The sequence below is a fragment of the Nannospalax galili genome, unplaced genomic scaffold, assembly GCF_000622305.1.
Source record: "Nannospalax galili isolate Female #2095 unplaced genomic scaffold, S.galili_v1.0 scaffold257, whole genome shotgun sequence".
Lineage (NCBI taxonomy): Eukaryota > Metazoa > Chordata > Mammalia > Rodentia > Spalacidae > Nannospalax > Nannospalax galili.
In genome coordinates, this window is record NW_008340854.1 from 2,809,247 (window position 1) to 2,835,083 (window position 25,837).

Below are 25,837 nucleotides of genomic sequence, written 5' to 3' on the forward strand. Positions count from 1 at the left end.
CATAAGCCCTTGCTAGCATCAAGCTTTCTGTATAACCAACAATGTCTGTGAACTCTAATTCCTCCTACCTCAATCTTTCAAATGCTTGGATGGCAATCATACACCACTGTTGCCAGCAAAAAAAGAAAAAAGATCCTTAAAATGGAAAGTTTGGGAACACAGATGGTTAAGTTATAAGTGCTGTAGATCAGAAATCTTTTACCTGTGGTACCCCATGTTGTAAGTAATTAGAAATACAGTCCAAACCCTGGTAGTTCTTTTGTTTCTAAATGACTTTTTTCTTTTGTTTTTAAATCTAAAGTCTAGAAATCGAGCTGAGAAAAATATCAGTAGAGCTCACTTCGAAGCCGTATGCTGTTTTTAAAGTGTATTTAATAGAATCAGCAGAATTCTAGTTCATTTGCCTATACTTCCTGTTCTGTAGAGAACCACTGTAAAACTTATGCATAAATGATATGGTATATTAACTTGTATGAGCAATTGCTAGCCAGTGTTTAAAATGGTCACAGGCTGCCATAAGTGATGTCACAGATCTGTAGTCCTGGCACTCAGGAGGCTGAGGCAGGGGGATCAAGGATTAAACTATCCTGGGCTATATAGCTAAACCCTACATCAAAACAATAAAAAGTCACAAATCCTTCTCAAAGGACAGCAGATAAATACTTATCAAGGACCTTATATTGTGCTTCACATTAAGTAGTAAGTAGTAGTATTTTATTTACTAGGAAAATGAGGCCAGGTTCCTACAGCTAATAGAGACTATATGTGGGATTCAGATCCCAGTCAGTCTTTCCCAAAGCTCACACTCTTTCTATCATAATGTATTACTTTCCTTTCAGTGCCAGAAATTATTCCATATTCTTAGATTATGTACATGGCCTGCAACATGTATAATTACAGTTCAGACAGCAAAAGCATTTTCATCCTAGTATACACTGTCATTTTTTATTTCATATTAAAAAATTAGAATTTAAATTTTTCTCTTTATTTAATTGATTTTGCTGTTTAACAGTTAATAAAAGGAGTATGATATTGAGTTCTTTCTGTTAGCCTGTTTATACTGTTACTAACTAACCCTTTTCCTCTGCCAGCCGTACTTTCTCTTCTTAAAGGGCAATGGAAACATCCATTACATGTGTTATTTATTATTCAAAAAGCATCGGTCATGTACTACTTTGATTGGATAAAAGATCCTAGGAGAAATCCCAAAAGGCAGGATATCTGCCTTCAAAAATTTATGGCCATTTTTTTTTTTTTTTTAGTCAAGAGGAAGAGTTATTACATGCCACACATGTAAAAGAATAAACTTAGTCTCCCTTCTTCCCCGAAAGGGGCAAAAGGATGTGGATAAAGATGATAGCAGAAGGGAGATATTTACAGCTGGTAATCATTTAGTTATTATCAAAGTTCAACTATGCTAACAATCATCAGGAAGCAAGGCCCACTCTTAAATTCAGAAGTGTAGGAGGGCTTAGCCTGTTCTTAGATCAAACCCTGAGGCTAACTAAGCACACTGAGTAATAATAATAAAAATAACTTGAACTTCTCACCCATAATAAGCACAACTTTTTCATCTGACTCTGAAATACTTGCAGGTATTTTGCAAGTAATATAAACTAATGAATTTGCAGTACTAAATTATGTGTTTTTTTTCTTAGGGTAGCTCAGGTCTTTATTAGAGATTTTAAAATTATATCAACTTCTGATTGATGATGATCTCATTTTCATATCATGCCTGACAAGTAGGCAAGTGCTAGACAATTCCTATACCTTTGAATTCAGCCTCTTTCTTCCCTTTTCACAGTCATCTCAAAGTGATTACCTATCTGTATGTAGGTCATCAGGATGCTAGGGGCATTGATAGGTAGGATTTTTGTGGGTTTTGGAGGAATAAGCAGTTCTGTTGGTGTGTGTAAGGGGGAACTGTTGTTCTTGTTGCTGCTGTTTGTTGGGGAAGTATTTTATTTTTTTGAGGTGAGATCTTACTACGCAGTCCCAGCCGACCTGGAACTCAACTCTATTGACCAAATTGCCCTCAAATTTGTAGGTAGTCCTCCTGCCTCTGCCTCCTCAGTGCTAGAATTGCAGGTATGTACCACCATGTCTGGCTCCCATCTGTTTCATAGTTTCCTTTTGTAAGAAACTATCAGTTGATTTCGTTCTGGCTTGTCTTTTAAAAATATTTTAGTTTTAGAATTCTGAAGATTTTATAAACAACTGATTTATATAAACAAGCTATTTCTGAACCTATGCTTTTAACTAGTAAGAAAGAACAAGTGTTTTCTTAACACTGTCTTTAAGGTGTTTATGTGTTATTGAATTTGGTTATTAATGCAAGGCTGATTGTAGGCCCAGCTCTGCTCACTTGATATGAATCATTGCTCTTCCTCCATTTCCTCATCCTAACTTAGAAAAATGTTTGACTCCTTTTCTCATGGCATAGTCTCATGTTTTTGGATTTTACTATGGTAAAGAACACTTAACATGAGGTTTGTTGACTTAAATAATTTAATTTGGTTAATAATGATTAGATGTGATGTTGTACAGTAGATCTCACAAGTTTATTCACCTTGCTTGACTGAAACTTGCTGTTACTAATTTCTCATTTCCCTTTTCCCCTAGCCCTTGGTAATTACCAGTCCACTCTGATTCATTGGTCTGTTTCATGTAGTATCTGTCTTTCTGTGACTGGCTTATTTATATGTATATATCATATCTTTATTTTAAATAGCTATTTAGGTTGTTTGCATATCTTGACTATTAAGAATAGTGCTGCTGTGAACATGAGAATATTAAGTATTTGTTGATAGCTATTCTTTTTGGATTTCTATTCTTTTGGAAAACACCCTGTAGTAGGGTTGCCAGATGATATAGTTACTTCTATTTTAATTTTTTTAAAGAGCTTCTATCCTGTTTTCCACAGAAACACTGTGTTGCATCCCCAGAAGTAGCATACAAGAATTCTGGTTTCCCCACATCTTTGTCTACACTTTTTGTTTTTAATAATTATTCAAACAGGTCTGAAGTAATACTACTACAGCATGCTTTTCATTCCCATTTCCCTGATTATTACTAATGTTGATCAGCTTTCAAATGCCTGTTGGCTGTTTTAATGTCTTCTTTGGAGAAATATATTCAAAGTGCTTAGCTCATTTTTAAACACGTCTTTAGGGTTTGTTATTTGGATTTATTTTTCACTATTCAGTTGTCATGTTTTGGAGATTAGGCCCCTATTAGACATGGTTTGTAGGTGCTCTCTCCCAGTTTGTAGATTGCCATTTACTCTTGTTGATTGTTTCCTTTGTTGTATAGAAGCTTTTTAGTTTGCAGGGTTGTCTTCTCTTAGATTGATTAAGTAGTATGATGGACATGGTTGTTATCTGTACAAGTAATTTCTTCTAACAGTTAAGAAACCTCTGTCATCAAATTATTTTCTTTTGCATTTTTTACCTTCACCTCCGTCAGCTTGAAAGATAAATTAAATTTTTATGAAAATAGTTATTCTCAAAGAAATAGCCACTGGTTTTCTTTGAATGCTTTGCAGTAGGTGTTTATAGTTTCCATTTGTTTTCCATATGCACCGTATAATGTGTAACAAAACCAACATACAATGAAAAACGGTAACTACTCTTGCCCTGCTTTTATTGCATCATTGATAATCTACTTTTCTGTAGTTATACAAGAAATACATATGATTTAATTTTTGTCTCGTGTTTCAACAGAAGGAGAATATATTAAAATGTTTATGCGAGGTCGGCCAATTACTATGTTCATCCCTTCAGATGTTGACAACTACGATGATATCAGAACTGAACTGCCTCCCGAGAAACTCAAACTGGAGTGGGCGTATCCTTCTCTACCATGACAGCAGAACTGTTTGCCTTGTCTCTAGTTTAATAGAATTGGTTTACCTAATTAATTGTCCTGAAACCAGGAACAGTATATAATAAACATAACAACCACTTGAGAAATTAAAAAGGGAACACTTCTAATGCTTTCACGTGTTGGACCTATCTTTCTAATATTAGCAATTTAAACACACAGGACAAGCAGTGTTTCATGAGCATTTAGCAAGTAGCAGTGGTGTAGCAGAAAAAAACTCTGGACTGAAATTGGAAGACTAGTGTGTATGTTGACTCTGCCACTTGTCCTGTGAACCTTAATTTTTTCTACTTATAGAAAGGTTTAATACCCTAACAAGGCTGTTTAAGAATTTAAAACATGGGGCTGGAAAGATGGTTCAGCAGTTAAGAGCACTTGCTGTTCTTGCAGAAGACCTGGGTTCAAATCCCAGCACTCATGTGGCACCTAACAACTGCCTATAACTCCAGTTCTAGGGGATTCAGTGCCCTCTTCTGTCCTCATTGGGCAGTGCATGACATAGGCACATTTACATGCAGCCATAATACTCATACTCATAAAATAAAAATAAATCCAAAAATTTAATTTTTTTTTTTTTCGGTCTTTTTGAGACAGGGTCTCCCTATCGCCCCAGCTGTCCTGGAACTCACTATGTAGACCAGGCTGGCCTTGAACTCACAGAGATCCGCCTGCCTTTGCCTCCCAAATGCTGGGATTAAAGGTGTGCGCCACCACACCCTGCCCCCAAAATTTAATTTTTAAAAAGAATTTAAAACATTGATTCAATATCATTTTACCTGTGAATGATGTTAAATGTCATATGTGTTAAATCTTTGGTTTGGGTTTGGGTTTGGGGGCGTGGTTTTTTGGTTTGGGGTGCACAGGGTCATGCTATGGATCCCTGCTTAGCCTTGTACTCACTGTGTAGTCCAGGATGATCTTGACTTCATAAGAGTCCTCCTGCCTCAGCCTCTGAAGTGCTGAGATTACAGGTGTGCCTAAACTATTAAAGAGCTCAGATTAACAAGGTTAATTCTAGTTCCAAAATTAACTACTTCTGTGCCAGGCTTACATACACACATGACAATTTAATACTGAGCTTTCCTAATTTCACCTAGAATTCTCATCTGTAGCCTCTCAGAAACTCAGAGAAATGGAAAGAGGCTAATAGTATGAACACTGCTCTCTTCCTCCACTCCTCTATAGTCTCCCCACTTTTTAAATTCCTGTGTTGGGTAGAATTAGCTTGGGAAAGTTCACCAATCCTGGAATTTAGCACAGCTTTTTATTGCCATTTTGGGTACTAAACAGAGCTGAACTAGCAGTTCTTCATCACTGTGGGTCCAGTGTACTTGTTACTTTCTCATGAGCCTTCTTTAGCTCTCTTTCTCCTCAAGTACATCCCTCCATGCATGCTTGTTCCTAGCACAGTGCTACACGGGCTCCACATTTATTTGTTCAGAACTGTATGCCCAGCAGTGCTTGGTACCATGTCAGACACTCAGCAGATACTTGTCTGATGAGACTAAGAACTTCAGTAAGTCTTGGGCTGACAAGAAGGATAGCAGGATGTACGTTTTCTAGTTCTAATCCAGCCCTGTGCCCATTATGCTTTGTGGGTGTCCTAAGTAGCCTTTAAAAAGATTGTTAGTTTAACACTGTGAATATTAAAGAACCTTAACTTCTTATTTTAAGATATGGTTATCGAGGAAGGGACTGTCGGGCTAATGTTTACCTTCTTCCTACGGGGGAAATAGTTTATTTCATTGCATCAGTAGTAGTGCTATTTAATTATGAGGAGAGAACTCAACGACACTACCTGGGTCATACAGACTGTGTGAAATGGTTGGTATCATTTAACATTTGTCAGTTTTGTTCTTTACTTTCATACCTTCATTGTGGTTTTGTTTTAATTTGGATTGTACTTAAAAGTACTGCCTACAGAGCTCCGAATGTAAGGGTATTATGGGTATTTTATAGAATGTATTTTTAAAGGTATAAGGCCTTAACAGTCCTTTTAAACAGTGGATGTGATATCAGAAGCAATAAAATACACTCCATAAATCTCAGTGGGAATTTCCCCTGGTGCCTCAGATTTCTTTAGTCTTTTCTTTCTGGTCTGTAGGGTGAAATGCATGTGGAACAGACGGAGGTTTTATGAATTTCTGAAAGTGGTTTTTCATTACTCAGTAAATATTGAGGATTTGATTTTTGTGATAAATTTTGAACTTGAGGTAATTCTTGTGGAAGGAAAGAAATCATAGCTGCTAGGATCATAAGTGTCCCATGTGGCATCAAACTATGAAAAACATAATTCCTTTTGAATGCTTAGGCTTATTTTTTCTCAATACATATTGCCACTGTTTAGTTAAATTGAATAATCTGTTACTAAAATCTATTTTCTCACATTTAAAAGTTTGGCTTCTTTATGCTGTTCTGGCATCTGTGTCTAGATAAAAATCAGTGTATGACTGCTAGGACATTACATAGATACTGTTGAAACTTCAGAGATGATCAAAATACTGACTTGTGTACTTGCAGAATAATACATGTACAAAATTATTGCAGTATTAGAGAGTAACAGAAGCAGCCTAAACTTACTTTCAGTTGGGGGCCAGTAGCTGTTGGTCACCATGCAGCTATTAAGAAGAAAGAACAGGACGTGGTAGTTCACAGTAATTCCCAGTACTGGGGAAGCTGAGACAGAAAGATGGAGAGTTAAAGGTCAGTGTGATGAGACCCTGTCTCATAAACAAGGAAACAAAAATGAGAAGGAAACACCAAAACAAAAACGGAAGCACTGCAAATATCAGAGAGCAGGAAAGTGTGTGTTCTATCACTTGTGTTTGAGTGGGGGCTGGAGAGATGGCTCAGCAGTTAAGAGCACGGACTCTTATTGCAGAGGACCCAGGTTTGAGTCACAGCACCCACATGGGCAGCTAACAACCATCCATAACTCTAGTTCCAGGGGAATCCACTGCCTTCTTCTGCCCTCTGTGGGTATTGCCTGACACAAGTGCACTAGTAGAAATACTTCCTTTGCCTTTCATATACATAAATATTTTCCTGTGACTAATAATGAAAATAAATTAATTATAATGGTTGGTTTTAGAGGACTTAGTGGTTGAGGCTGGGGATAGGGTAGATAGGATCTTATCAGTTGGGGTGGGTAGAAAAAAAGACTGTCCTCAGTAAGTTTTAAATAGCTTTTGATAGTAGAGCCATGCAAATGTACTACTGAGTAAAGAGATTGTAATTTTAAATTTTTGTTTGAAAAGAAAGACCTCAATTAAATACTGCAAAAATTAATGTGTTAGAGTTTCAGTCTTAATGTAGTTGACCTACATGCAGGATAGAAACTATTTAAAGAGAAAAGAAAATTTAAAAGTATTAATAAACTAGCCTCCTTAATAGCAAAAAAAATGAAAACCTGTTACCATTTATGACAAATTATTGAAATGTTTTTAAAGATACATTTCATAATATAGGGAGTTGTAGAACTTTGGAACATGTTTATCTCCTATGACTATTTAAATTAGTATCATTTTTCTGGAAAATAATAAGCAGCACATAGCAGAAAATATTTTTAGTTGAGTTTACTCCTTGATTGCAAGATACGAAAAGATCGTTGACACTATGCTAGGTGGGTTAGCTGAACTGACGGCCTCAGTTCAGTCCCTAGAAGCACATGGTGAAAGGAGAGAACCCACTCCTTCAGGTTGTCCTCTGATCTCCACGTATTTCCCCCCTCAAATAAATAAATATAATCTTAAAATGTTAATACATAGAATCTGGGCAGGGACATGAAGATGCTTAAAATTGTTTTGTAATTGGAACTGGGTAGATGACTCAGTGGGTAAAGTACTTGCTATGCAAACATGAGGACCTAGTTAGAATTCTGGCATCCATATAAAAGCCAGGTGCATACCGCTTATGTGTAACTCTGGTGTCCTGGGATGAAGATAGACAGATCTCAGAAGTTTACTAAAGATGTTTACTGCTGCTTTTTGGTTTTAGAAAAGTAGAGATACCTAAGATATTAAAGAATTGTTAAGTTAATAAATGTATAAAGATTATGCAAAGATGAAGCTATGCTTATATTTTAATAGATTAAAATTACGTCATGCCATACTGCATCTTCGTAAAACCATGTGAATATGTCTGCCTTTGAACATAGACTAAAGGAACTTGAACAGATAAAAAGAATTTCATTTGTTACCATACCACAATTATAAGTAAATATTTTATTACATTGTTCCATTAGTTTGGTAAAATTAACAAAGAAGGAAGAGGTACAGGTGAGCATGTAGAAGTCTTCAGATAATTGAAGTTTGTATAATTTCCTAATAAAAATAATAAATAGGTCAAAGTGAATTTTTATAACCAAAAACTATTTGCTTTAAAAATGTTGATACAAAGGTACATTTCTGCTGTTTCACATGTTTCCTGTATTTAAAATTATTGTTAATACTGCTTTTTAGCCTTGCTATACATCCTGACAAAATTAGGATCGCAACTGGACAGATAGCTGGAGTGGATAAAGATGGAAGGGTGAGCAGCACAGTTTTATGCATTTTATGTCTAGTGATACTGCTGTTAGAATGGAACTGATTGTAATTTTAACCACAATTCAATTATCTCATCCTCTGAAAATTTACATGACAGGATTTCTAGCATTAGAAAGGAAAAAAATTTACTAGAGTGTAAAAATGTTTTAAAAGATAAGAGTGGTGCACGCCTTAAATCCCACCACTCGGGGAGGCGGAGGCAGGCGGATCTCTATGAATTCAAGGCCAGCCTGGTCTACATAGTGAGTTCCAGGACAGCTGGGGCTACATGGAGACCCTGTCTCAAAAAGACGGGAAGAAAAAAAAAGATAAAAGAGAATCAAACTTCTTTTTTTTCTAAATAATAACCATTCTCCCTAGGGAAGCTGTTTACATGTAAAAGTGGGAGGACTCATATCCTTGTTGGATTTTTCTTGACATAGAATAACTTACCAATGTTTGCCAGAAGGTACATTTCTCTTAGTTGACAGGACCTCTTGATTTTATATATAAGGAGATCAGCTGATTACCACTTAGTTTCAGTTACCATTCACTTGTATTAAATTGATTTATTTAGCATCTCTTATTTCTACGATCAGTAGTGCATATTGATGATGGTAGTATGTTTATTACTAGACTCATGGTGTTCTCTGGGTTTAGTCTCCTTAATGAAAAGCAGCAAGTAGAATGGCTGTATTGACTGGCTTTGAATATCCCTTCAGATCCATATTGTTTATAAGGCTTGCTTGCTTAGCAATTTATTGGACAGTTAATATTAAAGTCATTGTGTTAAGAATGAACAAAATGCTATAAGTATCAGAAACAAATGTGGTCACCCACTTTGTAGTCCCTATTCTGTGGTGGCCTTAAGCAGGAGAACCCTGGATAAAATAGATCTGTCTCAGAAAAAATGCCCAGAAGCACATTTGCCAATGTTAGTATTATAATTTCACCTTTTGGCAGCTATAAAACTGGTCATTAGATCTTTGTATCTCAGTTCCTCCTCCTTTTAAGTAGTAATTATACTACATATCATTCATAAGATTATAAGAATTAATGATTTACTATGTGACATCAGATAGTATGTGAAATAGTACTCATTATTTGCTGCTATCACTCTTAGTTCCTTATTTTCATGGTATCACAAAAGAGTCTTAGGAGGCAATGTGGTCTTTTTGGATGTCTTTGTGTCCCTATTGCTTTCTAAAGATGGCAAAATAGTGTGTGTGGTCAGAATACATGTGTATCCTCGTGGATATGTTAGTCCAATTATCTTGTTTTTGCAGCCTCTGCAGCCCCATGTCCGAGTGTGGGATTCAGTTAGTCTCTCCACGCTGCAAGTTATTGGACTTGGAACTTTCGAGCGTGGAGTAGGATGCCTGGATTTTTCAAAAGCAGTAAGTAACTTTTTTTTTTTTTAAATAATTTTATGTGTATGAGTGTGTTGCCTGCATGTATGGGAGTGCACCCATGTCGTGCAATGCCGCGGGGGTCAGAAGAGGACTTTGGATTCCCCTGGAACTGGAGTTAAGGATGGTTGGTAGCCATCATGTGGGTGCTGGGAATCAAACCCAGGTTCTCTGCAAGAGCAGTCAGTGCTCTTAACCGCTGAGCCATCTCTCCAGCCCCATAACATTTTTTTTTTAAGTGAACAAGCTAAGCTGGATTATTTGTATATGTGTGTCCTTTGAAAATAGACATTGTAACATGAAATGTTAGTATTTTCAGTGTAGGCATTGTTAAATGGCTAGCATTTTAATGTAAGTAGTAAATTTGATTTAAATAGGATTAAGGTATTTAAATTAGTTCTGTTTTGTCCTGAGGTAGGATTCCATTTGTAGTGGTGGGAAATGGTTGGAAGTATAGACATAGGATGGTACAATTTGAAATAGGCAATAGGATGTTTTAATTTCAGCTTGAATTATGTCATATTGGAGAAAGGAAACAATCAGGTCTTTAGGTGTTTTGTTTTGTTTTGTTTTGTTTTGTTTTGTTTTGTTTTGTTTTGTTTTGTTTTGTTTTGTTTTGTGTCAGGGTCTCCCTATAGCCCCAGCTGCCCTGGAATTCACTATGTAAACTGGCTGGCCTCAAACTCACAGAGGTCCGCCTGCCTCTGCCTCACAAGTGCTGGGACTACAGGCATGTACCACCACGCCCAGTTGAATATTTATTTTATAATAGCAAAAAGAGAACATCAGCTGGGCATGGTGGTACAAGCCTTTAATCCCAGCAGAGGCAGGCAGATCTCTCTGAGATTGAGGCCAGCCTGATCTACATAGAGAATACCAGGCCAGCTGAAAAACAAAACAGAGGAGGAGGAAGGAGGGAATATAAGACACTGAAGGGACTGTGATAGTCTCAAAACCAAATAATAGCCAAGCTACCAGCTGGCAAATGGATATTAACCCAAAGGAGCACAATGAAATAGAGAAGAAATTTAATGAATTTCTGTATTTAGAAAAACAATTACAGTTCTAGTAAACAGTACAATCATTAGGTTTCAAAGCATGAGTTTAAAGAAGTTTTCATTATCTCACTATTAGTTTTAATAACAATGACATTTCTTCAGAATTAACTTATCCAGGATTCTTAGGCTCTTTAATTGACTTTCCTTTAGGATTCAGGTGTTCATTTATGCGTTATTGATGACTCCAATGAGCATATGCTTACTGTTTGGGACTGGCAGAAAAAATCTAAAGGAGCAGAGATAAAGGTAAGTCAAAATAAATTTTTGATATTATCTTTTAGAATGCATTATTTGGAATTACAGTATCCACACCTCTAATTTGTAAGAATAAACTCATTGTTCTAATACATCCGTTTTATCAGTTTATCAGGATTCTGTGGTCATTAGCACGGTAATTAGACAAGATTGAATATATGCAAACAACTTAAATCAGTTTCATAATTCAGACAACACCATGCTACTAAAATACCAAAGTAGATAAATGTCCAATCTCAGAATTAAGGCTAACATTCTACTTGGTTGCTGCTTTTTAATAGATTTGTAATTCCATTCAGTCTTTGAGACTTTACAAATCTAGACGGAAGTTTCAGCCTTAAGAATATATACTTGACAGGTTAGCTGCTCTTGCAGAGGACCTGGATTTGGCTCCCAGCGCCCACTTGCAGGCTAACAGCAACCATAACTTCAGTTCCAGGGGACTGGACGCCCTCTTCTGACCTCTTTGGGCATTGCATGATACAGGTACACTTACATACATGGAGGCCTAACACTCATACACATTAAATAAAAAAAATAAAATATGTGGGGCTGAAGAGATGGCTCAGCAGTTAAGAACACTGGTTGTTCTTTCAGAAGACCCAGGTTCGAATCCCAGCTCCCACATGGCAGCTAACAACTGTCCGTAACTCCAGTTCCAGGGGATCCAGTGGCCTCTTCTGTCCTCCATGGGCATCGCATGACACAGGTGTGCTTACCTACATGCAGGCAATACATACAAACACATAAAAATAATAAAAAATATATAAAAAAATAAGATATGCTGTGCATGGTGGTACACACCTTTAATCCTAGCACTTGGGAGTCAGAGGCAGATGGACTGTGAGTTAAAGGCCAGCCTGGTCTACATAGTGAGTTCCAGGCCAGCTGGGGCTATAGTGAGACCCTGTCTCGAAAAGATAAATAAATAAATAAATTTTTAAAGAATATACTTGACATAACTGAAGGGCATATATAATGTAACTTTTTGTTTAAATCATACCTGTATGATGATTACAGAAAATGCTCTAGCACTTATAAAATTCTATAGCATGTATGATTGCTATAGAGTAGTGTAGATTCCATTGTGAGGCTCACACTGTAACTTCTAAGATTGTAAATTCGCATCACAACTGCGTTTATGTGGGTCAGGAATGACCTTTTCCCTCTGACAGGATTTTCAAGAGAGTAACAGAATGCCTTCGATAACCCTTAAGTAAGAATCTTATTTTGAGAGGCTGAGAGATGGCTCAGTGATTAAGATGGAGTAGTGCTCTTGTAAAAGACCCAAATTCGATTCCCAGCATTCCTGCCATATACTGCCTGTAGCTCTAGCTCCAGAGGGATCCAATATCTCTGGCCTCCATGGTCACCTACACTCAGGTGCACATACCTGTACACAAATGTACATGTATACTCATGATTTTATTTTTTTTTAAAAAAAATGTTTTTCAGCTGCTTTGGTCAAGAAATTTGGGGGTTTTTTGTTATTGTTCACTTTTTTAATATTTTATTATTTTTATTTTATGTGTATGAGTATATTGCCTGCATGAATGTGAGTGCACCTGTATCACGCAATGCCGCGGAGTTCAGAAGAGGACCTTGAATTCCCCTGGAACTGGAGTTAAGGATGGTTTTTAGCTGCTATGTGGGTGCTGGGAATTGAACCCAGGTCCTCTGCAAGAGCAGTCAGTGCTCTTAACCGCTGAGCCATCTCTCCAGTCCCTATTGTTCATTTTTTTAAATAAGCAGAATAGATTTTCATTTAAAAGAAATAAAGGTCTCAGAAAACCTTGTATCTTAATAAAGGTCTACCAGATGAAGCCTGTAGTTTCTCCTGCTGGCCACTCCTCCATCTCCTTCCCAGTGAATGTTCCAGAGCTTTAGTCCATATCCCCCACTGCTGGCCATTACTGCCCATCTGCTGAGTGCCACATTAGTTATCTCCAGCCCAGATTGCTTACAAGTTTAGACCTCTATTTGTAGTTGCTTTCCTGACATCTATATAAATGTCCCCTACCATAGTCAAAATTGATATGTTAAAATCTCCTAATTATCTCCACTAGTCCCAACCAACACTGCTTCAGAGTGTGGACATTATGTTTATCCTTAGTTATCATTCATAAATTTTTCGCTCTCCTTTCTCATGTCCAAATTCCCCCAAACTCTATCCTAAGTATCTATTTCCAAAATAAGTAATTTCAAGACAACTAAAATTAACCGAATGTAAACAGAATATTTATCCCTGTTTAGGGTAGAAAGGAAAGCCGTTATGAGAAAAAAAACAAAGGTATTCTGCCTAAGCAGTTACTTGATCCTAATTCTAGATCACTGGACCATCTCTACCTTCCTCTTCCCTGTGTATTGACCTTTTCCTGTTCTAATATAGAGAGGAGCTATTCTTGCTTAAGTCATAAAGATTTAGGCAATCAATAAATAACTTTGTATTATATGTAAGTTTAAAGTTCAGAAAGGAAGGGCTGGCAAGCTGGCTCAGCAGCTAAAGGTGCTTGCCACTAAGTCTGCCAACCTGAGATCTGAGGTCAATCCCCAGGATCCATATGGTTGAGAGTCAGATTGCCCTGTGACCACCACATGCACCAAGCACTTGTACACACACACACACACACACACACACATGCACACACAAAATTTTAAAATTCAGTAAGGCAACTCCAAAGCCTTAGTGATAGAAATTGAAGATTAATAGAGGGATCTTGAACATTTATGAATAGAACTCAGCATTGTAAAGATTGACATCTCTGCATATAGGCCTGTACCACCAAATAGTGACTCTGAGCTTTTCCAGAAATTGGTAAACTGGGCTGGAGAGATGGCTCGTAGGTTAAGAGCACTAGTTGCTCTTGCAGAGAACCCCGATTGAATTCCCAGCACCCTGTGACAAGGTAACGACCAACCATTCGTAACTCCAGTTCCAGGGGATCTGATGCCTTCTTTTGTCATCCTTGAGCATTGCACAACAGAGCTGCACTTACAAACGTGTAAGCAATACACTCATACACATAAAATAAAAATAATGAAGAAGTATTTTTTTAAAAATTGGTAAACTGAAGCCAGGTGTGGTGGCGCATGCCTTTAATCCCAGCACTCAGGAAGCAGAGGCAGGTGAATCTTCGTGAGTTCGAGGCACTAAGATCTGTTACATAAATGAGACACTGGTACAGGGATAGAGGCACAGATCAAAGGATGAAGCAGAACATCTAGAAAAGACCACACCAAGCACTTGGCTTATGACAAAGGCAGCAGTACTAGACAGAGATTAAGGTTTTCTGTGAGTAGCCCTGGATTAGCTGGATATCTGTATGGACAGAGATTCATTTTGACCCTTTTTTTTTTCATTTTTCTTTTTATTTTATGTGTATGCGTGTATTGCCTGCATGTAGGTAAGTGCACCCATGTCATACAATGCCCGTGGAGACCAGAAGAGGCTGTTGGATCCCCTGGGACTGGAGTTACTGACAGTTGACAGTTGCCACATGGGTGCTGGGATTTGAACCCCGGTCTTCTACAAGAACAACCAGTGTTCTTAACTGCTGAGCCATCTCTACAACTCCTTAAATATTTTATTATTTTTAGCCATGTGGGTGCTGGGATTTGAACCCAGGTCTTCTGCAAGAACAACCAGTGATCTTAACCTCTGAGCCATCTCTCCAGCCGCCTGTCCTATTTCTTTTAGCAGTCAAAAAAATCAGTTTTAGGTGGATAATTATCTGAGCCTGAAAGGTACAGGCAGTAAAGCTTTAAAAAGAAAATGTAAAGGATGCCTTCATAAGCAGACTTCTCAAGCAGGAATTTAAAAGTACTAACTAGAAGTGGGAAAAGATATCAATTACAGTCACTTCTTTTGCAGAGTATAGTAGCACATACTTGTATTGTAGTGCTTGGGCTTCTGAGGTTGGAGGATTGTTAATTCAGCCTGGGCTACATAAAAAGGCCCTGTCTCAGCCACCCATCCTCACAAAAAGTTATTTTCCTCAAAAGATGACATTTATTGTAAGGAAATACTTGCAGTATATTTTTTCAATAAAATATTTATGTTCAAATAAATTCTTTTTTAATAAGGAATTTTTTTTTAATTGGCAGATCTCAAAAGTTGTTTCACAAAGTAGGTTATTTAGGTAATTAGTAAGCATATGAAAAGATGCTCAGCCTCATTAGTTATCAAGAAAATTCAAATTAATACCACAGTAACTCACATGAGAAAGACAGAAATATCAGTGTTAATGAGCATATAGGTTAACTGGAACTCAGTGTACCTTACTGGGCATTTAAGTTGGTGCAGCCGTTTTGAAAAATATTTGAGCTTACCTGCTAATGCAGCCTGTTTTCTCTCCAGAGTAGAAACCCAGCAGAAATAGATAGATGCGTTTGATGGAAGATAGATTACAGAGCTTTTTACAAGTAGCAAAAAATAGTAGAACTTCCCTAATATAAGCAAGGGAATGTGGTGTTTGGTTTTTTGTTTTTAACAAAGAAAAATTATACAGCATTTAGAATGAACATGAATGGATCTCATAAATGTAAAGTTGAAAAAACATGCCAAACATGAAAGAAATACATTGTTTGCAATTCCATTTAAAAATGAAACAGACAACCTCTGGACATGGTGGCACATACTTTTAATCCCAGCACTCAGGCGGCAGGGGCAGGCAGAGCTCTGTGAGATTGAGGCCAGCCTGGTCTATATAGCAAGTTCCCAGGCCAGTTGGGACTACAGGGAAACCCTGTCTCAAAAGCCAAAACAAACAAAAAATGAAACAAAACTCCTTGTTGCTTTGATTACACAAGTACTCAAAGGGAGAGGATAAGCAACTGAAAAGGGTCTGTGCTGTTTTTGGAATACTAATGATGCTCTGTAAGGACATCACATCTAAACCTTTTTTCTAAAAAATCTGTTCTTAAAAATTTTTTAAGAAAATAAATATTAAACAGTTCCTAAAAAATTTTCACTGTCTTTTTCAGCAGCTATAATTGGTATTTGGTATTTATATCTATATCTAAAGTATCATTTCTCTCTTCACAGACAACAAATGAAGTTGTTTTGGCTGTTGAGTTCCACCCAACAGATGCAAATACCATAATAACATGTGGTAAATCTCATATTTTTTTCTGGACCTGGAGTGGCAATTCACTAACAAGAAAACAGGGAATTTTTGGGGTAAGGATCAGAGCATTATACCATCATTGGATTAAAAGCTCCTATCTTTTTTATCATTGGGTAAGCATAAATCATAATGCCAAAGGGAAAACTGAAAATTCTCATTTCATTATAGAAATACGAAAAACCAAAATTCGTTCAGTGTTTGGCCTTCTTGGGGAATGGAGATGTTCTTACTGGTGACTCAGGTGGAATCATGCTCACCTGGAGCAAAACTACCATAGAGCCCACACCTGGGAAAGGACCTAAAGGTATAACAGTCTCATGTTAAACTCATTCTGCATAATTTTCACAGTGCTGTTGCAGGCCGTCTCCTACCTAAACCAGGAGATAAATAAAGGTCTTCACCAGAATAATGTGAGGGTTACCAACATCCCTACTGCTCTAATGTTCTTCATATTGATATTTTCTAATGAGATTTATTGATTGCATGTCTAGTCTACTGTGACTACAGAATCGTTCTCTCCAGAAGTTTACTATGAGAGCAAGAGCTTCACTATCACTGGGCTTGTACTAGGATATCTGAGCAAAACTCATGGCCATGTAATTAAGCTGGAAAGAAGGATGGAAAAAAAAAATGAATAAACCCATAGTTCAGTTCCCTCTCCTTTTTTCCTCACTGCAGCCCTTCTTCCAGCCCCTCCCTTGGCATTCATTTCACCTTATCTCAAATCAGTTTTCTCAGAAATACATGTTGGTTTTTAAGTTCCATTTGCACCCAAATATAAAGATCCACTTTGCCCTTTTCTGTACTAGATTCAGAATTCTAGGAACATCATTGAAAATAACCTTTTTTAAACTTCAATAAAGTGAAAAACTGTCCAGTCATGTCCCATGGTTCCTTCACAGTAAGCCTAATGGTAGAAGTCTAAAACCAGTGGGACCAGAGCAGAAGACTCTTTTATCTACATCGATAGCTGTAGGCAGAGTACTAGCTAGGTTAGTCAGTTACTGAAAACTCACTAAGAGGGAGAGCAGGAAGAAAGGAGAGGTGATGGGAGCCAGTCTGGGGATTGGCAGGGCAGCCTGTTGTAGTTTCTTTCATGTGTCTAATTTTACCCTAAACACACAGTTCTCCTCACTGGCATCCCTGCATCAGACCATGGAGATCAACCCAAATTAAGAGTAAGGGAATCCCTGCTGCTCTGCCCGGAAAGACCTAGTTTATATGTCTCTTCCCCAGTAACATTCACACAATATCTAGTGTTTTGTACTAGCAGTTAGAAAGTTATTTGCCAAGTATTTTATTAAGCACATTGTTTTGATCATACCCCTTGAGTGTCAGTATAGATGAAAAAAGTTAATGGGTATTGGTTAAAGCACTCTTCACTGAGATGAGGATTTTAAATTGAACGTGGCAATTGTCTTTTTAAATTTTTATTTTATGTGTATGCGTGTATTTCCTGCTTGTGTATGTAAGTGCACCACCCATGTGGTACGATGCTCACAGAAGACAGAAGTTGTCAGATCCCTTGAAACTGGAGTTACTGAGAGTTGTTAGCTGCCATGTGGATGCTGAGATTTGAATCGGGGTCTTCTGTCTTAACCGTTGAGCCATCCATCTCTCCAACCCTGCAACTGTCTTATTGTTGGGTTGGGTTGGGTTTGTTTTGTGGTGGGGAGGGTGTCTTTTTGAGACAGGGTCTCCCTATAGTCCCAGCTGGCCTGGAACTCATAGAGATATCTGCTTGTCTCTGCCTCCTGAGTGCTGGGATTAAAGGCATACAGCACCATGCTTGGCTTTTTTTTTGTATTTTTTTAGAATACTGTATCTTTTAGGAGTTACACACTAGTTGTTTGAATTAATGTTTTCCCTCTTTGTGAACATGTAAATTTTTAAGTTTGGCATTTGAATTAGGTATATAAAAAAAGTTCTAGTCAGTCATGGTTTCACATACTGTAATTCTAGTGCTCAGGAGGTTAAACGTGAAGGACCACAAGTTCAAGACTAGGTGGGCTACATAGCAACAAGATCTTGTCTCAAACAAGCAAAAATTCTTAAATTATCATACTGTTGACTTTGATCTCAATCCTTGACTATGCACTTTGAGCTGCTTTGAGTCTCAGTTCAAAATTCACATATGAGATGACTGGGAAGGGGAGCTGAGGCTCGTGGGAAGGGGAGCTGAGGCTCGTAGGAAGTAGAACAGTATTAGGAGTTACCTTTCCTATTTCCTACTCTTTTTCTCTTTCCTTGGTACTTTTGAGCAGGATTAGAAACGCCAGGAGCAGCAGCTTTTAAATTGTTAATGTATCTTCTAGCACTGAGCTGCAGTTGGGCTTAGTAGTCCTCTCTGTTGCCCTTAATGTTGAGACTCAGGTGGGGAGCAAGGTCAGGTTCTAAGATTTTTATTTGTGTTTTTATTTTAAAAACTTGTGGGTTGCTAAGCATGGTGGTGCATGCCTCTGATCCCAGCACTCAGGAGGCAAAGATAGGTCAATCTCTGTGAGAGAGAGAGAGACCAGCCTGGTCTGCATAGTGAGTTTGGGCCACCTGAGGGAGGCTACAGGGAGACCCTGTCTCAAACAGTCAAACAAACAAGCAAAAGCTTGTGGCTTAACCTGTGTATGTAGAGGAAATCTGCATATACACAGACAAGAAACAAGTTCAGTCTTCTAAATTGCTGGGCACATAAAATGGCCTGTGTTGTGTTTGCTACATGAATAAACGACAAAGCTGCTAAGGATTTTGTTTCTTTTGTGTCTGGGGTTTTCAACTCATGAAATATGGCTAAGGATATAATGAGTGCACTGGAAAAATGTATAAAAACATGTAAAATGTACAAAAAAGTTCTAGTCAGTCAGACCAAAACAAATGCTTGAAGCTTCCATATTTTAATTCTGAATAGCCCTTAAATTTTGATATGTTTATCCAGCTTTCATAATTAATATTTATAAGCTGAGCATGGTGGCTCATGTCTGTTATCCTGGCATTTGGAAAAATGAAGCAGAATAAGTGTCATGAACTCCAGCCCAGCCTGGGCTACAAAATGAATTTCAGGCCTGCCTGGGCTACAGAATGACTACCTAGCTCAAAAAAACTGAAAAAAAATTAATATTTCTTAAATGGTAAAGGGTATTTGTTATATATATGAAATAGTCTTGTTTATTCTATGTGAAATAATTCAGTCTTAAAAGTAAGGGAACAGCTGCCAGGTGTGGTGGCTCACACCTTTGATCCCAGGCAGAGACAGGCGGATCTCTGAGTTTGAGGCCAGCCCGGTCTCCATAGTGAATCCAGGCCAGCTGCAGCTACAGGGAGACCTTGTCTCAAAAAAAGTAAGGGAACAGAAGTTGAAAGTACCTGTAAATGCCATTAAAATTTTTGTCACTCTTGGACTCAGGAGATGACTCCGTGGTTAATGTGCTTGACACAAAGGCAAGAGAACCAGAACAGATCCCTGAGAAGTGATTATGTATACATTTTCAGAATGGGAGAACAATGCTTCCCCCATGGCTAGAATATAGTAATCACACTAGAATCATTATTTAATGACTAATGAAAAAGAGTCTACTGTCCTATCCACCCAATCCCACTATTCCTGTGGTCAGCAGTCACTTCTGAAAGTATCCAGTACCCACCCTTGTCCCCAGTACCTTTTCCAGGCCCCTATAGCTCAACATATTAAAAAGGCTAATTCTCCAGTTATGTGTGATTGTTATAGAGTGAACTAACAATGACTTTTGGAAAATCACATGGACATTGAAGTGGAAGACTTATGGCCCAGTCCCAGCTGTATTATTAGTGAACTGGTATTGTGTGTGCAGCTCTTGTCCCTTTGTCCTTGGCTCTACCTGGAGAAGAATAACACCACCTTCCCACAGCACAAAACTATCACAACAGATGACAGTGAAGTATGATACTGACATGCATTATATAGCCTTGTGTCTGCAGTTATCACTATTTTAGCCATTTTTTAAAAAATTTCTAGAGTAAATAAGTATTAACATAAATGCAAAAGATTGTATTGTCTTGAGCTTCCCTACCTGCCTTAGTGAAATTTACTGAAAATTAGGTTTTGATTTGAAGTCACGAACTTTGTGAGTGTTCACCCTATGGTTCTACTGAAGCTGTTACCTAGAACGATATGAAAGACTAGTAAGACGTGTTATTACTAGTGTTTTTATTTTTCCTCTCATCGCATTAGGTGTCTATCAGATCAGCAAACAAATCAAAGCTCATGATGGCAGTGTGTTCACACTCTGTCAGATGAGAAATGGGATGTTGTTGACTGGAGGAGGAAAAGACCGGAAAATTATTCTGTGGGATCATGATCTGAATCCTGAAAGAGAAATCGAGGTAAGACTGGAAATGGAACAGTAAAGATCTTAAAATACTAAAGCCTCTCACATGTGTTTGTCTCACATTAGTATAATGTAAACCTGGGAAACTGCACTGCTACCATTTCATAGCCCTCCCCATTAGAAAGGAATAATTACCCAAATTTGAAGTTCAAAAGTAGTACCACTGAATACTGTATGCAAGTCTTACGGTCTAGAGAATGATCCGGATAATTTTAAAACTGGAAACATCTTCCAAACATTGTGCTTGATGAGAATTGCTGTTTCTCTACGTGCTTGGTTCATGGCATGGAACAGGTATAGCCAGAGGAGTTATGTGTGCCTTGGGAGTTTGCTAATCGAATTGAGATCTTAATAAGTAAAATAGTTAACAGTAATATTTCAGATGAACGATTTGTAAATCAAGAGCAAATCTCACAAAGTTTAAGGTTGCTTGTGGGTTTTGTTCATTTAAAATTTGAATTCATGCTTGTTTGTTTTTTGTTTGTTTGTTTGTTTGTTTTTCAAACATAACCTGCCTTCCATACTCTGAAGTAGGTAGAGGATCATGATAATGCTGCTTGGGTTTATTTTTAAGAAGGTCATCGAGAACTGCTTTATCACATCTTAGAAATGCTACTTTTTTTTTTTTCTTTTTTTGGTCTTTTTGAGACAGGGTCTCCCTGTAACCCCCCAACTGGCCTGGAACTCACTATGTAGAACAGGCTGGCTTTGAACTCAGAGATCTACCTGCCTCCGCCTCCCATGTACTGGGACTAAAGGCGTGCACCACCATGCCTGGCTCAGAAATGCTACTTTACCATTGCGTTCCTTCATAGATGACTCTTATTTTTGTAATTAAAAATTATGCTATTATGGAAGAAGCCAAAGCAGTCTGTGTCCCAATTCCCTATCCGCAAGTTGGGTAACCGCTTCAGAGGATAGTGTGATAAGAATAAGAGGTAGGAATTGTCTGGGCAGTTAGGGTATAAAGACCCCAAAGAAAAGTAGCCAGTTTCTTGGCTAAAACTCACAATGTCCTTGGACCTCTTAGCCACATACTCCATTCCAAAGGCGAAAAATGTTGAAAGTATTTGGAAGCTTTTATCTAATCCTTAAAAGATTTTAGGGTTACCTCTTCAGAGGGGGGAATGTTAGAATATCCAAAAGCCCCATTAAAGAAAATAAGAATAACAAAAGAAGAGTACATGAAGTTATCAGAAAAAAGTGATGGGGAGGGAGAGGAAGGACTGGGCATGGTGATCAAAACACCTTATATGCATGTATGAAATTCTCAGTAAATTATTTTTTTAAATAAAAAAATAAAAATTACACTCTGCCTTCCTTTACCATTTCTAACATCAGTTTGGTTTTGACTCTGTATTTATAGGGGTCATTTGGATCTAAGGGTTTTATTCTTATTTTGCAGTGCTAGAAATTGAACTCAGGACTGACTTCATGCATGCTGGGCAAATGGTCTAGTGAGCAGAGGTGTTTTGGAGCCTTTTTCATGGAAAAGAAATACACTATTTCAGAGTCATTTTTTAGGACCACTATAGTTACTAATATAGCATTCATTGAGAGTATGCTATCTAGCGAATAAATGAAGTTGTTCTCCCAAAGGATCCTATTGGGACTTTTAAACTTTAGAGTGCAGCCATTCCTCCAGTCTACTGGAGAGTAGCTTCAGGTTTCCCCATGGGTACCAGAATCTGTGAATGCTCAAGTCCCTCTTATAAATACAGCATTTCTGTATACCTGTACTTTAAATCATCTGCCCATTGTTTATAGTACCTGATACAATGTGAATGCTATGGAAATACACTGAATTTTTTAGAGGCAAGTGACAAGGAAAAAGATCTGTACATGGAGAGTTCCAAGTACAGACATAGGTTTTTGGTTTTGTGTTTGCTCCTTTAGTATTTTCAGTCCATGGTTGGATTATACAAAAAGCCAGTTGTGGGCTTTGCTTTACAAAGAAATTTCACATGCATTGTTTTAATATTTTGATCCTTAAATACTCAAGAGTGAGTAAGGCCAGCCCTCCGGATCTCTGTGAGATCAAGGCCAGCCTGGTCCACACAGTGACTTCCAGGTGGGCTGGGGCTAGGGAGACCCTGTTTTAAAAAAAAAAAAAATTGAGTAGGGAATATGTTATTATACCATGTCACAGATAAATAAATTTTTCTTAAGGTAAGTAATTTTACCCAGAGAAACATGAAACAAAACCTAGACTGTATTCTTTGTGTAACCCGGTAGAATTTACTACTTTTTTCCCTCCACTTCTAACCCTTAACTCGCAGAACCATATAGAATGTAAATTTAAAATGTAGTGAAGTAGGCTTGGAGGTAAGATTAGTATTAGAAGCTTGCAGAGCTTGTGGGAGATCCTGCAAATAATTATAAATGAGGAAAAGATTGTTGATAATAGAACTTGTATGTAATAAAATGTAATTGAACAAATAACTAACAATGTGAGATTACCATATTGTTTCTAATTTAGAGTTCAGTCATTTATTGCCCTATAGTTGCATACAGCTATAAATGCAGCCACTATTCATATGGTAATTATTCCATGCGTGTGAGTATATGGTAATTTCACAAATTTAACTTTTCCAGGTTCCTGATCAGTATGGCACAATCAGAGCTGTTGCAGAAGGAAAGGCAGATCAATTTTTAGTGGGTACATCACGAAACTTCATTTTACGGGGAACATTTAACGATGGCTTCCAAATAGAAGTACAGGTAAGCTGTCTGATGCCAACGATTTACAGAAATCTTTCGATGGTATCCTTTGGTTCTTGTAACAATATTTTTTATTTTCAGGGTCATACTGATGAACTTTGGGGTCTTGCTACACATCCCTTCAAAGATTTGCTCTTGACATGTGCCCAGGACAGGCAGGTGTGCATGTGGAATTCAGTGGAGCACAGGTTGGAATGGACCAGGCTCTTGGATGTGAGTGAAGCAAGATGTGATTGATAATTCCCATGCAACCTCCTTCTGCTGGAGTTGAAAGCAACAAAGAAAAAAGGACTGAGCACTAATCTTTTAAACAAGTGTTTATTTTATGGTTTGGTGAAGGCATTGAGGGTAAGAGGGAAGTGTTTGGTCTCAAAGTGTAGCATGAATCCACTTTAAAGAAGCAAGATAGCAGAGTAAAACTATAAAGACCTCATGTATTATAGCATATGAGTCATGAACTATTTGGGGCTCTATGGTGTTCCAGCTGGATTCAGTAGATACTGCTCACTAACAGTCTCTTGTATTTTCTCCGTTATGCCTACTTTTCTAGCCCAAAAGAAACAAGTTCTGCCCAGACTTCTAAAGAACCACACAAATGTTTGTTGTTGTACCCATTGTGCCACTACCTTGCCATGAGCTCCTTGTCTTTTTCCATCACCAGTCTGCCAGCACCCCAAGTCCTAACACTCTTTTTCTTCTCATTTCCGTGTGGTATTTCTCATTGGCTACAATACAGCCGATCAGAATTCCATGTTGATATGAAACATGTTCTTTTAAAGATGTTTTTTTCAGAGGCTTCTTAGATCTAGGGTGACTTTGTCATGTACCCTCAACAGCTGTCTGTCTCTTTTCTAGGAACCAGGACACTGTGCAGATTTTCATCCAAGTGGCACAGTGGTGGCCATAGGAACGCACTCAGGCAGGTAGGGTCTCTGTGCGAGCTGGGTGATCTGAACTGATGTGGGGTTTAAATTATTATTCAGGAATGTTCTCAGTCTGATCTAGAAAATGAATCTCATACATAAAGCACTTAATACTGTTGCTCACTTTTGTGTGTACACTCATTTAGTCATTCTTTTCTGAGCATCTGTCTCCTGTTTGCTATGTAGTATTATGGGCATTCAGGATACAGTAGAGACCAAAACAAGAATTCCTGCCCATGCAGAGCCCACATTTTAATGTGTGGTAAAAGTGGAAGTAGAATAAAGAGTAAACGTTACAACTCAGTTTATAAGGGAATATAAAAGCCATGAGAAGGAAGGCAGAATAACTGATAAGAATGGGGAATTGGGAGTGCAGTTGGAAAATTATAAACAGTGATCAGAATAGCCTTTGTTGAGAATGTGATAGCACACTTGACTACAAAAGATAGAGAACTGCTGTCTTCTGTGCAGGGAAAGAGTTTGAAGTTAATATAACCCAGTGGAACTTTTCTAAGTTGTACTGTAGCTTTCACCATCCTGTCTTCTTTGAATGCTACACAAACAGCTAACACCGGCATAGTTCCTTAAACCATTGCTGTACTTTCTTGAGACTTCCACATTACCTTTCAGGTTATTAAACAGCATATGTTCATTATCTGTATGTTTTAAATTAACTCCTTATTGTTTCTGCTACTTAGTAATCCTCACCACAAATAGCCTTTTTTAAAGAGGCAGAGGAGAAATACTGTCAGTTCTCAGAAAAGTTAGACCCATTACAAAACACGAAAAGCTGACGGTTAACAGGGTGAAACTATTATGAGCACGTTTATGTAAATACTGTAATTATTTGTCCTACTTAAATACTTGAGATCTACCAGTTCATTTAATTCTAGCTAAATTTAAGTATTTGGAGTTTTTGTTTTGTTTTTTTATGGTGAGTTGGTGATACAGCTCAGTGGTAGAGGACAGCCTAGCATGTGTAAGGTGTTGAATTCTATCCCCACCACTAAGGAAGGAAAATAAAAGCCTTACTGGAGGTTTTTTGGGGGCTTTTTGAGACAGGGTCTCCCTGCAGCAGCCTCAGGTGACCTAGAACTCACTATGTAGACCAGGCTGACCTCGATCTCACAGAGATCTACCTGCCTCTGCCTCCCACATGCTGGTACTACACGTGTGTGCTACCACGCCCAGCTTTACTCAAACACAGTGCTATAAAATTCATAATTATGAAAAAAAGTCAGGACTGGAGAGATTCGCTCAGTGATTAAGAGCACTGGCTGTTCTTGCAGAGCACCCACATGGTGACTAACAACCAGTTCCAGGGGATCCGACGCCCTCTCTGTCCTCTTCAGGTGTTGCATGACACAGGTGCATTTACATGCAGGCAGGCAATACTCTCATACACATAAAAATAATAAGATTTTTAAAAAGAAAAAGAGGCCGGGCGTGGTGGCACATGCCTTTAATCCCAGCACTCGAGAGACAGAGGCAGGGGCAGGTGGATCTCTGTGAGTTCAAGGCCAGCGTGGTCCACATAGTGAGTTCCAGGACAGCTGGGGCTACAGGGAGACCCTGTCTC

The 25,837-nt window shown here is 38.0% G+C and overlaps 1 protein-coding gene across 3 annotated transcripts in view; it reads left to right on the forward strand.

Moving 5' to 3' along the window:
- The window catches only part of Eml4 (EMAP like 4), a 159,856-nt gene that overhangs the window by 106,029 nt on the left and 27,990 nt on the right, over positions 1–25,837 (forward strand). For all 3 annotated transcript variants that reach the window (XM_008835861.3, XM_008835862.3, XM_008835863.3), the window contains 11 exons: positions 3,723–3,846; positions 5,557–5,706; positions 8,343–8,412; positions 9,695–9,805; positions 11,026–11,121; positions 16,175–16,309; positions 16,425–16,560; positions 20,458–20,609; positions 23,210–23,335; positions 23,417–23,548; positions 24,191–24,258. In XM_008835861.3, the coding sequence (XP_008834083.1) occupies positions 3,723–3,846; positions 5,557–5,706; positions 8,343–8,412; positions 9,695–9,805; positions 11,026–11,121; positions 16,175–16,309; positions 16,425–16,560; positions 20,458–20,609; positions 23,210–23,335; positions 23,417–23,548; positions 24,191–24,258 (1,300 nt within the window). The remainder of the gene's footprint in view (positions 1–3,722; positions 3,847–5,556; positions 5,707–8,342; positions 8,413–9,694; positions 9,806–11,025; positions 11,122–16,174; positions 16,310–16,424; positions 16,561–20,457; positions 20,610–23,209; positions 23,336–23,416; positions 23,549–24,190; positions 24,259–25,837) is intronic.